This window comes from Ranitomeya imitator, chromosome 10 (assembly GCF_032444005.1).
Source record: "Ranitomeya imitator isolate aRanImi1 chromosome 10, aRanImi1.pri, whole genome shotgun sequence".
Classification (NCBI taxonomy): Eukaryota; Metazoa; Chordata; class Amphibia; order Anura; family Dendrobatidae; genus Ranitomeya; species Ranitomeya imitator.
Window position 1 is genome coordinate 143,314,105 of NC_091291.1, and position 16,724 is coordinate 143,330,828.

General features: G+C 53.7%; 1 protein-coding gene across 1 annotated transcript; it reads left to right on the forward strand.

Annotated features, from left to right (window-relative positions):
* The first annotated feature begins 5,313 nt into the window (after positions 1–5,313).
* PANX3 (pannexin 3) lies at positions 5,314–16,456 on the forward strand. Its single transcript, XM_069740965.1, has 5 exons — positions 5,314–5,578; positions 6,319–6,461; positions 10,087–10,301; positions 14,987–15,666; positions 16,165–16,456. Exons 1-5 carry the CDS (start codon positions 5,401–5,403, stop codon positions 16,191–16,193), a joined length of 1,245 nt encoding a protein of 414 aa, XP_069597066.1. The 5' UTR covers positions 5,314–5,400; the 3' UTR covers positions 16,194–16,456.
* Positions 16,457–16,724: the final 268 nt, after the last annotated feature.

The window sequence follows — 16,724 nt, forward strand, 5'->3', positions numbered from 1 at the left end:
GAGATCAATGGGGCCCCTGTGTACAGGTGTATGGGGCCCCCGTGTACGGCACTATATAGCCCGTGTATAGCCCCATGGGGGTCCCCTATACAGCAGTGTATAGCCCCATGGAGCCCCCCTGTATAGCCCCTGTGTATAGCCCAATGAAGCCCCCCTATAAAGCAGTGTGGGGCCCCTGTGTATAGCCCCCCCGTACAGCAGTGTATATCCCCATGGAGCCCCCCTATATAGCAGTGTATATCCCCATGGAGCCCCCCTTATATAGCAGTGTATATCCCCATGGAGCCCCCCTTATATAGCAGTGTATATCCCCATGGAGCCCCCCTTATATAGCAGTGTATATCCCCATGGAGCCCCCTATACAGCAGTGTATAGCCCCATGGAGACCCCCCTATACAGCAGTGTATAGCCCCATGGAGCCCCCCTATACAGCAGTGTATAGCCCCATGGAGCCCCCCTTATATAGCAGTGTATATCCCCATGGAGCCCCCCTTATATAGCAGTGTATAGCCCCATGGAGCCCCCCTTATATAGCAGTGTATAGCCCCATGGAGCCCCCCTATACAGCAGTGTATAGCCCCATGGAGCCCCCCTACACAGCAGTGTATAGCCCCATATACAGCAGTGTATAGCCCCATGGAGCCCCCCTACACAGCAGTGTATAGCCCCATGGAGCCCCCCTATACAGCAGTGTATATCACCATGGAGCCCCCCTATACAGCAGTGTATATCCCCATGGAGCCCCTTTATACAGCAATGTATAGCCCCATGGAGCCCCCCTATACAGCAGTGTATATCCCCATGGAGCCCCCCTATACAGCAGTGTATAGCCCCATGGAGCCCCCGTGTACAGCAGTGTATAGCCCATTGGAGCCCCCCTATACAGCAGTGTATAGCCCCATGGAGCCCCCCTACACAGCAGTGTATATTCCCATGGAGCCCCCTTATACAGCAGTGTATAGCCCCATGGAGCCCCCCTATACAGCAGTGTATAGCCCCATGGAGTCCCCCTACCCAGCAGTGTATATCCCCATGGAGCCCCCCTATACAGCAGTGTATAGCCCCATGGAGTCCCCCTACCCAGCAGTGTATAGCCCCATGGAGCCCCCCTATACAGCAGTGTATATACCCATTGAGCCCCCTATACAGCAGTGTATATCCTCATGGAGCCCCCTATGCAGCAGTGTATATCCCCATGGAGCCCCCTATACAGCAGTGTATATCCCCATGGAGCCCCCCTATGCAGCAGTGTATATCCCCATGGAGCCCCCCTATACAGCAGTGTATATCCCCATTGAGCCCCCGTGTACAGCAGTGTATATCCCCATGGAGCCCCCCTATACAGCAGTGTATATCCCCATGGAGCCCCCCTATACAGCAGTGTATAGCCCCATGGAGCCCCCGTGTACAGCAGTGTATATCCCCATGGAGCCCCCGTGTACAGCAGTGTATATCCCCATGTAGCCCCCCTATACAGCAGTGTATAGCCCCATGGAGCCCCCCGTACAGCAGTGTATATCCCCATGGAGCCCCCCTATACAGCAGTGTATATCCCCATGGAGCCCCCCTATACAGCAGTGTATATCCCAATGGAGCCCCCCCGTACAGCAGTGTATATCCCAATGGAGCCCCCCCGTACAGCAGTGTATATCCCCATGGAGCCCCCGTGTACAGCAGTGTATATCCCCATGTAGCCCCCCTATACAGCAGTGTATAGCCCCATGGAGCCCCCCGTATACAGCAGTGTATATCCCCATGTAGCCCCCCTATACAGCAGTGTATAGCCCCATGGAGCCCCCCGTACAGCAGTGTATATCCCCATGGAGCCCCCCTATACAGCAGTGTATAGCCCCATGGAGCCCCCCGTACAGCAGTGTATAGCCCCATGGAGCCCCCTTATACAGCAGTGTATATCCCCATGGAGCCCCCCAATACAGCAGTGTATAGCCCCATGGAGCCCCCCTACACAGCAGTGTATATCCCCATGGAGCCCCCTTATACAGCAGTGTATATCCCCATGGAGCCCCCCAATACAGCAGTGTATAGCCCCATGGAGCCCCCGTGTACAGCAGTGTATATCCCCATGGAGCCCCCCTATACAGCAGTGTATAGCCCCATGGAGCCCCCCTATACAGCAGTGTATAGCCCCATGGAGCCCCCCGTACAGCAGTGTATATTCCCATGGATCCCCCCTACACAGCAGTGTATATCCCCATGGAGCCCCCCGTACAGCAGTGTATATTCCCATGGATCCCCCCTACACAGCAGTGTATATCCCCATGGAGCCCCCCGTACAGCAGTGTATATCCCCATGGAGCCCCCCTACACAGCAGTGTATATCCCCATGGAGCCCCCCTATACAGCAGTGTATATCCCCATGGAGCCCCCCTATACAGCAATGTATAGCCCCATGGAGCCCCCTATACAGCAGTGTATATCCCCATGGAGCCCCCCGTACAGCAGTGTATATCCCCATGGAGCCCCAGTGTACAGCATTGTATATCCCCATGGAGCCCCCCTATACAGCAGTGTATAGCCCCATGGAGACCCCCGTACAGCAGTGTATATCCCCATGGAGCCGCCTTATACAGCAGTGTATATCCCCATGGAGCCCCCCTACACAGCAGTGTATATCCCCATGGAGCCCCCGTGTACAGCAGTGTATATCCCCATGGAGCCCCCCTATACAGCAGTGTATATCCCCATGGAGCCCCCCTACACAGCAGTGTATATCCCCATGGAGCCCCCCTATACAGCAGTGTATATCCCCATGGAGCCCCCCGTACAGCAGTGTATATCCCCATGGAGCCCCCCAATACAGCAGTGTATATCCCCATGGAGCCCCCCTATACAGCAGTGTATAGCCCCATGGAGCCCCCCGTACAGCAGTGTATATCCCCATGGAGCCCCCTTATACAGCAGTGTATATCCCCATGGAGCCCCCCAATACAGCAGTGTATAGCCCCATGGAGCCCCCGTGTACAGCAGTGTATATCCCCATGGAGCCCCCCTATACAGCAGTGTATATCCCCATGGAGCCCCCCGTACAGCAGTGTATATCCCCATGGAGCCCCCCGTACAGCAGTGTATATTCCCATGGATCCCCCCTACACAGCAGTGTATATCCCCATGGAGCCCCCCGTACAGCAGTGTATATCCCCATGGAGCCCCCCTATACAGCAGTGTATATCCCCATGGAGCCCCCCTACACAGCAGTGTATATCCCCATGGAGCCCCCCTATACAGCAGTGTATATCCCCATGGAGCCCCCCTATACAGCAGTGTATATCCCCATGGAGCCCCCCGTACAGCAGTGTATATCCCTATGGAGCCCCAGTGTACAGCAGTGTATATCCCCATGGAGCCCCCCTATACAGCAGTGTATAGCCCCATGGAGCCCCCCTATACAGCAGTGTATATCCCCATGGAGCCCCCCGTACAGCAGTGTATATCCCCATGGAGCCCCCCGTACAGCAGTGTATATTCCCATGGAGCCCCAGTGTACAGCAGTGTATATCCCCATGGAGCCCCCCTATACAGCAGTGTATAGCCCCATGGAGCCCCCCTATACAGCAGTGTATATCCCCATGGAGCCCCCCTATACAGCAGTGTATATCCCCATGGAGCCCCCCTACACAGCAGTGTATATCCCCATGGAGCCCCCCAATACAGCAGTGTATAGCCCCATGGAGCCCCCGTGTACAGCAGTGTATATCCCCATGGAGCCCCCCTACACAGCAGTGTATATCCCCATGGAGCCCCCCTATACAGCAGTGTATAGCCCCATGGAGCCCCCTATACAGCAGTGTATATCCCCATGGAGCCCCCCGTACAGCAGTGTATATCCCCATGGAGCCCCAGTGTACAGCAGTGTATATCCCCATGGAGCCCCCCTATACAGCAGTGTATAGCCCCATGGAGCCCCCCTATACAGCAGTGTATATCCCCATGGAGCCCCCCTATACAGCAGTGTATAGCCCCATGGAGCCCCCCGTACAGCAGTGTATATCCCCATGGAGCCGCCTTATACAGCAGTGTATATCCCCATGGAGCCCCCCAATACAGCAGTGTATAGCCCCATGGAGCCCCCGTGTACAGCAGTGTATATCCCCATGGAGCCCCCCTATACAGCAGTGTATATCCCCATGGAGCCCCCCTACACAGCAGTGTATATCCCCATGGAGCCCCCCTATACAGCAGTGTATATCCCCATGGAGCCCCCCGTACAGCAGTGTATATCCCCATGGAGCCCCCCAATACAGCAGTGTATATCCCCATGGAGCCCCCCTATACAGCAGTGTATAGCCCCATGGAGCCCCCCGTACAGCAGTGTATATCCCCATGGATCCCCCCTACACAGCAGTGTATATCCCCATGGAGCCCCCCAATACAGCAGTGTATAGCCCCATGGAGCCCCCCGTACAGCACTGTATATCCCCATGGAGCCCCCTATACAGCAGTGTATAGCCCCATGGAGCCCCCCTATACAGCAGTGTATATCCCCATGGAGCCCCCCGTACAGCACTGTATATCCCCATGGAGCCCCCTATACAGCAGTGTATATCCCCATGGAGCCCCCCGTACAGCAGTGTATATCCCCATGGAGCCCCCCAATACAGCAGTGTATATCCCCATGGAGCCCCCCTATACAGCAGTGTATAGCCCCATGGAGCCCCCCGTACAGCAGTGTATATCCCCATGGATCCCCCCTACACAGCAGTGTATATCCCCATGGAGCCCCCCAATACAGCAGTGTATAGCCCCATGGAGCCCCCCGTACAGCACTGTATATCCCCATGGAGCCCCCTATACAGCAGTGTATAGCCCCATGGAGCCCCCCTATACAGCAGTGTATATCCCCATGGAGCCCCCCGTACAGCACTGTATATCCCCATGGAGCCCCCTATACAGCAGTGTATAGCCCCATGGAGCCCCCCGTACAGCAGTGTATAGCCCCATGGAGCCCCCTATACAGCAGTGTATAGCCCCATGGAGCCCCCCGTACAGCACTGTATATCCCCATGGAGCCCCCTATACAGCAGTGTGGGGCCCCTGTGTTGGTGCTGCGGGGTGACCTCCTTCTGGGGTCTCTGTGGATAATGACGGCTTATCCCCCTCTGATCTCTATATAGAAGGCGCCCCCTGTAATTGTCGGGACCCCGGCGGGGGCCACATCTGTGCTCGGGGTCCGGGCTGCAGCGTTACAGCTTGTGGTCAGTAAATTATAAGGCGTGGGGGAACTGGGAACATTTCGGGATATTTTAGGTGATCTTGGATTTATTTTTGGAAAATTCTGGTGAGTATTTAAGCTGCGGGCGTCAGTGGCTGCGTCAGTGTGAGCCGGGGCTCGGGGGCTCCTGTCAATATTCGGGGGGCTTTCTTCTTATTTTTGCAGCCATCATGTCGATCGCACACAGGGCGGCGGAGTACATGCTCGCAGATGCCTTACTGCCGGATATCCCCCCTAATAAGAAAGGCCTCCGCCTGGAGCTACCCCTGGATCGCATCATTAAGGTGGTCTCGGTCGGTCTCCCCCTGCTGCTCGTCTCATTGACTTTTGCCCGGGAACTTTCTTCAGGTGAGGACGGTTATATGTGTATATATATATAATGCCCCCCTCCCCCATCGGTCACAGCTGCAGCTTCGTTACTGATTATAACCTCGGGGTCTCACACCTGGAATCACTTGTCACTTCTGATTCCCCCATTTCACTTACATCACCAAGATCTCTGTTCATTCTGATCTTCCTGGTACAGGAATACAATGGCAGGACTGCAGTGAGGAAAGGAATCAGTGTGTAACAAATGCTGGTTGGCAGCTCCTATGGGCACTGCCACGGCTGAGGAAACACTCCTCCGCCCCCCAAAGCCTATGTGCCCAGATTAGAAGGTACCTGCTGTCCATAGGGTGGGCGATGAGCCCGGACCCCAATGTATCTAATCACTGACCTCCATCCATTCCTAATGGGACCCCCAGAGTTACCAGCTATCGGTCAGTGAGCTTAATATGGTCGGTACTGATCTCTCAGGACAATATTCTAAGGCCCAGAGCAAAGACCACATTTCAGCCACAATCAGTTTAGAAGAATTAAGGAGAAGAGAGATAAGAGTTACAGACTAGAATGAGCTCACTGGCAGATTCCATGTTTACTCCTTCTGCAGTCTTCTATGTACTGTCATACATAATAGAGGCTGTAGAAGACAAACCGAGCACAATGTATAATGAAACCCTACTATGAGACACAAATACAATCACTGATGGGGTCAACGCATGTGATGACACGTCCTGAAGGCCGATGACCCCCATCCTATGTTACAGGGTCACAGATTATATGCTTCCCTCCAAGCAATTTTACCGCAAAGCAAGTGCAGTATGTGGACCAGCACTGCTGGCAGTCACTGACGCACCACGACTTCACGGAGGACGGGGAACTGTCGGCCACATCGCTCTGGATACATAAGGTAAGATGGGGACACGGGAGGGACGTCCATATGTGTCACCTAAAGAGCCAGTGACCAGTAGTGACGATGTCAGGGCTCAATCACAGCGCAATAATTGTGGAACGATAAGGGCAAAATCATCATCTTCACTGTAGGTTGCATCATGTATATACCTGCAGCAGTGCAGAATACTCAGATTATATCACACAGCGCCACCTGGTGTTCACAATGTACAGCAATGTGCACGTCTGTCTAATGAGCCGAGTGCTGGAGGACACACATGCTCAGTCCCCTCCACCCAGTGAGCCAAATGCTGGAGGACACACATGCTCAGTCCCCTCCACCCAGTGAGCCAAATGCTAGAGGACACACATGCTCAGTCCCCTCCACCCAGTGAGCCAAATGCTAGAGGACACACATGCTCAGTCCCCTCCACCCAGTGAACCAAATGCTAGAGGACACACATGATCAGTCCCCTCCACCCAGTGAGCCAAATGCTGGAGGACACACATGCTCAGTCCCCTCCACCCAGTGAGCCAAATGCTAGAGGACACACATTCTCAGTCCCCCCCACCCAGTGAGCCAAATGCTGGAGGACACACATGCTCAGTCCCCTCCACCCAGTGAGCCAAATGCTGGAGGACACCCATGCTCAGTCCCCCTCCACCCAGTGAGCCAAATGCTGGAGGACACACATGCTCAGTCCCCCTCCACCCAGTGAGCCAAATGCTGGAGGATACACATGCTCAGTCCCCCTCCACCCAGTGAGCCAAATGCTGGAGGACACATGCTCAGTCCCCTCCACCCAGTGAGCCAAATGCTGGGGGACACACACGCTCAGTCTCCTCCTCCCAGTGAGCCAAATGCTGGGGTCACACACGCTCAGTCTCCTCCACCCCGTGAGCCAAATGCTGGAGGACACATACGCTCAGTCCCCCTCCACCCAGTGAGCTAAATGCTGGAGGACACACATGCTCAGTCCCCTCCACCCAGTGAGCCAAATGCTAGAGGACACACATGCTCAGTCCCCTCCACCCAGTGAGCCAAATGCTAGAGGACACACATGATCAGTCCCCTCCACCCAGTGAGCCAAATGCTGGAGGACACACATGCTCAGTCCCCTCCACCCAGTGAGCCAAATGCTGGGGTCACACACGCTCAGTCTCCTCCACCCCGTGAGCCAAATGCTGGAGGACACATACGCTCAGTCCCCCTCCACCCAGTGAGCTAAATGCTGGAGGACACACATGCTCAGTCCCCTCCACCCAGTGAGCCAAATGCTGGGGGACACACACGCTCAGTCTCCTCCACCCAGTGAGCCAAATGCTGGAGGACAAACACGCTCCGTCTCCTCCACCCAGTGAGCCAAATGCTGGGGGACACACACGCTCAGTCCCCTCCACCCAGTGAGCCAAATGCTGGGGGACAAACACGCTCAATCCCCTCCACCCAGTGAGCCAAATGCTGGGGGACACACACGCTCAGTCTCCTCCACCCAGTGAGCCAAATGCTGGAGGACACATACACTCAGTCCCCTCCACCCAGTGAGCCAAATGCTGGGGGACACACACGCTCACTCCCCTCCACCCAGTGAGCCAAATGCTGGGGGACACACACGCTCACTCCCCTCCACCCAGTGAGCCAAATGCTGGAGGACACACACGCTCAGTCCCCTCCACCCAATGAGCAGAGTGCTGGAGGATACACATGCTCAGTCTCCTCCACCCAGTGAGCCAAATTCTGGAGGACACACATGCTCAGCCCCTCCACCCAATGAGCAGAGTGCTGGAGGATACGCATGCTCAGTCCCCTCCACCAAGTGAGCCAAATGCTGGAGGACACACGCTCAGTCTCCTCCACCCAGTGAGCCAAATGCTGGAGGACACACATGCTCAGTCCCCTCCACCCAATGAGCCAAATGCTGTGGGACACACACGCTCAGTCCCCTCCACCCAGTGAGCCAAGTGCTGGAGGATACACACGCTCAGTCCCCTCCACCCAGTGAGCCAAATGCTGGAGGACACACACGCTCTGTCCCCTCCACCCAGTGAGCCAAATGCTAGAGGACACACACGCTCAGTCCCCTCCACCCAGTGAGCCAAATGCTAGAGGACACACACGCTCAGTCCCCTCCACCCAGTGAGCCAAATGCTGTAGGACACCCACGCTCAGTCCCCCTCCACCCAGTGAGCCAAATGCTGGAGGACACACATGCTCAGTCCCCCTCCATCCAGTGAGCCAAATGCTGGAGGACACACATGCTCAGTCCCCTCCACCCAGTAAGCCAAATGCTGGAGGACACACATGCTCAGTCCCCCTCCACCCAGTGAGCCAAATGCTGGAGGACACACACACTGTCATCCTCCACCCAGTGAGCCAAATGCTGGAGGACACACACGCTCAGTCCCCCTCCACCCAGTGAGCTAAATGCTGGGGGACACACACGCTCAGTCCCCTCCACCCAGTGAGCCAAATGCTGGGGGACAAACACGCTCAGTCCCCTCCACCCAGTGAGAAAAACGCAGGGGGACAAACGCTCAGTCCCCTCCACCCAGTGAGCCAAATGCTGGAGGACACACACACTCAGTCCCTTCCACCCAGTGAGCCAAATGCTGGGGGACACACACGCTCAGTCCCCTCCACCCAGTGAGCCAAATGCTGGGGGACACACACGCTCAGTCCCCTCCACCCATTGAGCCAAATGCTGGAGGACACACACGCTCAGCCCCCTCCACCCAATGAGCAGAGTGCTGTGGGACACACACGCTCGGCCCCCTCCACCCAATGAGCAGAGTGCTGGGGGACACACACGCTCAGTCCCCTCCACCCAGTGAGCCAAATGCTGGGGGACACACACGTTCAGTCCCATCCACCCAGTGAGCCAAATGCTGGGGGACACACACACTCAGTCCCCTCCACCCAGTGAGCCACATGGTGTAGGACACACACGGTCAGTCTCCTCCAGCCAATGAGCAGAGTGCTGGAGGATACGCATACTCAGTCCCCTCCACCCAGTGAGGTACACGGTATAGGACACACACGCTCAGTCCCCTCCACCCAATGAGCCGAGTGCTGGAGGACACACGTGCTCAGTCCCCTCCACCCAGTGAGGCACATGGTGTAGGACACACACGCTCAATCAGAAATTATGGCTCAGTCATCATTTATATTGTAAGAAAACTGTCTTGGGGCCGTATTTACAGCTTCCAGAAGGGGAAGGAGCCTGACTGATAGTGAAGTTGTATAGGAGATAGTGAAAGAAAGTGCATAGAAATGGGTGGAGAGATGAAAAAAGATGAACAATTTATATTTTGTGGGTGGATATAATACAAAGTAGCTTATAATAGAAGTAATCGCCTTTTGAGACTTTTTAATGTAACCTGATTTATGTCTTAGCCCCTTTATTCAGTCAAAGGAAATAACATCTTAGCGAGGGTCCTCAGAGCGTGGCCCCTTATATTTACGATGAAATGATATGGGACAACCAGGGCTGCCGCCATAGTGGGTGTGGGGTCGCTGGTACCCCGATATGCGGAGGCTGAGCCCACCCCCCACATATTACAGATGGCTCCTGGTAGTTTGGGCCCCAGGAGCTTCTCGGCTGGATCCCTGACGTTCTGCTCTGTTCCATCCTCTGATTTCGCAGGTGTTCCCGTTCACGCTGACAATCGTCGCCGTGGTGATGTATATACCCTGCGCGCTGTGGAGATACATCTCTAAGTCTGCGCTGTATCCCGATCTCCTCTTCATCATCGACGAGCTCGACAAGTCCTACAATCGATCCATCAAATTGGTGCAACATCTGCTGAAGACCCATCGGACCTGCCCCGACCCGCAGCTGTTCTGGGAAGAGCTGAAAAGGTGCGAAACAATGTCACAATGCAAAGGGGGGATCAAAGTGCACAATCCCTGCTAAATAATGAAAACAGTCATTGGGTTCCTCCCTCAGTGACACCATTCCAGAGGATTGGCAGCAGCGGTCACTTGACACAATAATGCCCAATAATGTGACCCATTGGGAATAGCAGCGCCCACGTTGTGATTAAAGGGGGTTATCCAGGACTATTCAATTGCTAACTACCTGCCTGTTGTGCCCGATCTCTGCTGGCGACTCAGCGGTCTCCCCTGACGTCACGTGGACAGAGCAGCGGCTTCTCATCTGATTGACATCTGGTTCCCCGCTCCTTAGCTGCCGGACTCGGCTGTCAGTCAGCAGGACGTCGTCAGTCCCTCTCCATTGACAGAGCAGAATGGAGGAAGAAGGCTGCTCTCTTCACGTGGATCAGCTGAATCCGCCAGTAGTAGCGGTCAGTGTCGGCTCTGAGCCGCCGCCGGGCACAACAGGTAGGTAAAGACTGTAGAATTATAGGGGGAAAATTATCAACTTAATGCCAGAAAAAATAACCCTAATAATAAAATATCCCGTATAATCCAGGAGTCCATATCAAGGTAAAACAGGAGGAACAAGCAATAAAACGTAACCGAAACATTGTATCTTGACGAAGAATTGTCACCCAGCAGAATGGCGTATATGAGAGAATCATCATCAGGGCTCAATATACGATACCATCACACAAAGACAAGCAGAGAGCTCCCTACCTGTATACAGAGATACGATCCTGTCTGCAGTCACCACTAGGGGGAGCTCCCTGTATACAGAGATACATGATAAGATCCTGTCTGCAGTCACCACTAGGGGGAGCTCCCTGTATACAGAGATACATGATAAGATCCTGTCTGCAGCCACCACTAAGGGGAGCTCCCTGTATACAGAGATACATAAGATCCTGTCTGCAGCCACCACTAGGGAGAGCTCCTTGTATACAGAGATACATGATAAGATCCTGTCTGCAGCCACCACTAGGGGGAGCTCCCTGTATACAGAGATACATGATAAGATCCTGTCTGCAGCCTCCACTAGGGGCAGCTCCCTGTATACAGAGATACATGATAAGATCCTGTCTGCAGCCCCCACTAGGGGGAGCTCCCTGTATACAGAGATACATGATAAGATCCTGTCTGCAGCCACCACTAGGGGGAGCTCCCCGTATACAGAGATACATGATAAGATCCTGTCTGCAGTCACCACTAGGGGGAGCTCCCCGTATACAGAGATACATGATAAGATCCTGTCTGCCATCACCACTAGGGGGAGCTCCCTGTATACAGCGATACATGATAAGATCCTGTCTGCAGCCTCCACTAGGGGGAGCTCCCTGTATACAGAGATACATGATAAGATTCTGTCTGCAGCCACCACTAGGGGGAGCTCCCTGTATACAGAGATACATGATAAGATCCTGTCTGCAGCCTCCACTAGGGGGAGCTCCCTGTATACAGAGGTACATGATAAGATCCTGCCTGCAGCCACCACTAGGGGGAGCTCCCTGTATACAGAGATACATGGTAAGATCCTGTCTGCAGCCACCACTAGGGGGAGCTCCCTGTATACAGAGGTACATGATAAGATCCTGCCTGCAGCCACCACTAGGGGGAGCTCCCTGTATACAGAGATACATGATAATATCCTGTCTGCAGCCACCACTAGGGGGAGCTCCCTGTATAGAGATACATAAGATCCTGTCTGCAGTCACCACTAGGGGGAGCTCCCTGTATACAGAGGTACATGATAAGATCCTATCTGCAGTCACCACTAGGGGGAGCTCCCTGTATACAGAGATACATGATAAGATCCTGTCTGCAGCCACCACTAGGGGGAGCTCCCAGTATACAGAGAGACATAAGATCCTGCAGTCACCACTAGGGTGGTGACTACAGACAGGATTTTATCATGTATCTCTGTATACAGGGAGCTCCCCCTAGTGGTGGCTGCAGACAGGATCTTATCATGTATCTTTGTATACAGGGAGCTCCCCCTAGTGGTGGCTGCAGACAGGATCTTATCATGTATCTCTGTATACAGGGAGCTCCCCCTAGTGGTGGCTGCAGACAGAATCTTATCATGCATCTCTGTATACAGGGAGCTCCCCCTAGTGGTGGCTGCAGACAGGATATTATCATGTATCTGTATATACAGGGAGCTCCCCCTAGTGGTGGCTGCAGACAGGCTCTTATGTATCTCTGCATATAGGGAGCTCCCCCTAGTGGTGGCTGCAGACAGGCTCTTATGTATCTCTGCATACAGGGAGCTCCCCCTAGTGGTGACTGCAGACAGGATCTTATCATGTATCTCTGTATACAGGGAGCTCCCCCTAGTGGTGGCTGCAGACAGGATATTATCATGTATCTGTATATACAGGGAGCTCCCCCTAGTGGTGGCTGCAGACAGGATCTTATCATGTATCTCTATATACAGGGAGCTCCCCCTAGTGGTGGCTGCAGACAAGATCTTATCATGTATCTCTGTATACAGGGAGCTCCCCCTAGTGGTGGCTGCAGACAGGATCTTATCATGCATCTCTGTATACAGGGAGCTCCCCCTAGTGGTGGCTGCAGACAGGATCTTATCATGTATCTCTGTATACAGGGAGCTCCCCCTAGTGGTGGCTGCAGACAGGATCTTATGTATCTCTGTATACAGGGAGCTCCCCCTAGTGGTGGCTGCAGTCAGGATCTTATCATGTATCTCTGTATACAGGGAGCTCCCCCTAGTGGAGGCTGCACAGATCTTATCATGTATCTCTGTATACAGGGAGCTCCCCCTAGTGGTGGCTGCAGACAGGCTCTTATGTATCTCTGCATACAGGGAGCTCCCCCTAGTGGTGGCTGCAGACAGGCTCTTATGTATCTCTGCATACAGGGAGCTCCCCCTAGTGGTGACTGCAGACAGGATCTTATCATGTATCTCTGTATACAGGGAGCTCCCCCTAGTGGTGGCTGCAGACAGGCTCTTCTGTATCTCTGTATACAGGGAGCTCCCCCTAGTGGTGACTACAGACAGGATCTTATCATGTATCTCTGTATACAGGGAGCTCCCCCTAGTGGGGGCTGCAGACAGGATCTTATCACGTATCTCTGTATACAGGGAGATCCCCTAGTGGGGGCTGCAGACAGGATCTTATCACGTATCTCTGTATACAGGGAGCTCCCCCTAGTGGGGGCTGCAGACAGGATGTTATCATGTATCTTTGTATACAGGGAGCTCCCCCTAGTGGTGGCTGCACAGATCTTATCATGTATCTCTGTATACAGGGAGCTCCCCCTAGTGGTGACTGCAGACAGGATCTTATCACGTATCTCTGTATACAGGGAGCTCCCCCTAGTGGGGGCTGCAGACAGGATCTTATCACGTATCTCTGTATACAGGGAGCTCCCCCTAGTGGGGGCTGCAGACAGGATCTTATCACGTATCTCTGTATACAGGGAGATCCCCCTAGTGGGGGCTGCAGACAGGATCTTATCACGTATCTCTGTATACAGGGAGCTCCCCCTAGTGGGGGCTGCAGACAGGATCTTATCACGTATCTCTGTATACAGGGAGATCCCCCTAGTGGGGGCTGCAGACAGGATATCATGTATCTCTGTATACAGGGAGCTCCCCCTAGTGGTGACTGCAGATAGGATCTTATCATGTATCTCTGTATACAGGGAGCTCCCCCTAGTGGTGGCTGCAGACAGGATCTTATGTATCTCTGTATACAGGGAGCTCCCCCTAGTGGTGGCTGCAGACAGGATCTTATCATGTATCTCTGTATACAGGGAGCTCCCCCTAGTGGTGACTACAGACAGGATCTTATCATGTATCTCTGTATACAGGGAGCTCCCCCTAGTGGTGGCTGCAGACAGGATCTTATCATGTATCTCTGTATACAGGGAGCTCCCCCTAGTGGTGGCTGCAGACAGGATCTTATGTATCTCTGTATACAGGGAGCTCCCCCTAGTGGTGGCTGCAGACAGGATCTTATCATGTATCTCTGTATACAGGGAGCTCCCCCTAGTGGTGACTACAGACAGGATCTTATCATGTATCTCTGTATACAGGGAGCTCCCCCTAGTGGTGACTGCAGACAGGATCTTATCATGTATCTCTGTATACAGGGAGCTTCCCCCTAGTGGTGGCTGCAGACAGGATCTTATCATGTATCTCTGTATACAGGGAGCTCCCCCTAGTGGTGACTACAGACAGGATCTTATCATGTATCTCTATATACAGGGAGCTCCCCCTAGTGGTGGCTGCAGACAGGATCTTATCATTGTATCTCTGTATACAGGGAGCTCCCCCTAGTGGTGGCTGCAGACAGGATAGTATCATGTATCTCTGTATACAGGGAGTTCCCCCTAGTGGTGGCTGCAGACAGGATCTTATCATGTATCTCTGTATACAGGGAGTTCCCCCTAGTGGTGGCTGCAGACAGGATCTTATCATGTATCTCTGTATACAGGGAGTTCCCCCTAGTGGTGACTGCAGACAGGATCTTATCATGTATCTCTGTATACAGGGAGCTCCCCCTAGTGGTGACTGCAGACAGGATCTTATCATGTATCTCTGTATACAGGGAGCTCCCCCTAGTGGTGGCTGCAGATTCACAGTAAACCCTATACTGGTATACCCGTTGGCGTGGACTGATCTGAACCTTTATTTGCAGTGCTCGTCATGTCCGATACTTCGAGTTTCCTCTGCTGGAGAAGTATCTGAGCTGTAAGCAGCGGTCGCACTCCATTGCGTTCACCTACATCCTGCGGAACCTCCTCCTCGTGCTCCTCATCATCATCACCTGCTTCTACCTCGGATTTTTCCATCTCGGCGTCTTCCATCGGGAGGAATTTAACTGTCACGTGACGCCGGGGTTCCTCGTGTCCGAGCCGTCGGGATCTGAATTTGTGAAGTGTAAGTTGGTGTCTCTGAGCATCTTCCAGGTGATCAGCGTGGTCCTCGCCGCCGTCTACCTGCTGCTTCTGCCCGTCATCCTGTTCAATATCAGCAAAGTCTTCCACTGGGACAAGCAGTTCCTGAACGTGTACGAGATGCTGCCGGCCTTCGACCTCCTCACCAACAAGATGCTGGGCTGCCCCATCAACGACCTGAACATCATCATCATGTTCCTCCGCGCCAACATCTCCGAGCTGAAGTCCTTCGGGCGCCTGAGTGTCCTGTGCACCCTGAAGAAGACGACGCGGCACAACGAGAAGATTGACACGGTGGTGGACTTCATGACGCTGCTGGTGGGAATGGACGAGGATTACCAAGCCCCTCCTGACTTCTCAGCGTGTGAGAAAGACGTGACGGCGAGTGACGTCCAACCCGCGGCCAAACCAAACCGCTTCGGTAAGAGTCGCCGGTGCTTCCTTGGAGGGTTCTCTCCATTATAGCCAAGATATACGGAGGTGATGTGGTGACCCCGCAGCGCCATCCCCCTGTTCATTGGGGTCCGATGACCGCTGAGATCAGGAGATAATTTCCTAACATGGGAAGAGCCCTTTAATTCCAGGTCGGATCATTTAGAAAAGCTGATGCTTTTTTTCTGACCGTTCGATCATCCGGCATCGGTCCCGTCCCTTTAACGCCAGGGTCACACCAGTCTATTATATTGGGGGAAGCCTCCAGAGCGCCCCCTATCTGACAGGGACCTGCAGTGAAATGCTAGAATCAAAGTATAGACTGACGAGTGAAAAGGTAACGGAGGGGACCGTTCTGGTGGGCTACACCCTCCAGTGACCGCCGTTCGTGGTCGTCACCCCCCCCAATGTTAGCGTGAACCATAAACGTCCCTATGACAACACTGACGGTATCAGAGGCTAGGACTAATCTATTTCTCCTTTCCAGAGATGGTAAAGACCGAGGCCTCCAAGTAGCGGATGTCTCTGGCGGAGCCGCTGCCTTCTTCTGTTATTTATTGTCGCGGGTTCCAGGAGGCGCTGGATGACAACCCCCATCATCCTGCTCGTTACTGGATGGACACAATCTTTCTCTTCTGGGGGGCTCGTTCCTGATGCTGCTGTGGGGCAGACAGCCGCTGTTCTATAGTCGCCCCAAAAAACCTTCACCAGAAAGCACAAATTCTGTTTCCTGCGGTCGTGCAGTCCTATGTAAATAAAGTTGAATATTTGTAGAATGCAACTTTCTTTTTGTGTCTTTATACGTCTGCTTGTTAATAAATGAATCGTTGTGTACATAAAGACCTAGCCTTGCTGAGGGTTTGCTACAATGTATCAGTGTAGATAATCCTCAGTGATTCTCACAGTGACATCTGCTCCGATACATTGTAACAACCCTACAGCTGTGCGAGCTGGATGACTGGTTCATTTCTTCCATTCACTGACAGCAAGCAGAACATGGGGGAAATACATCCAAACCAGCGCATGACAACCAATCAGGTTCCAGCT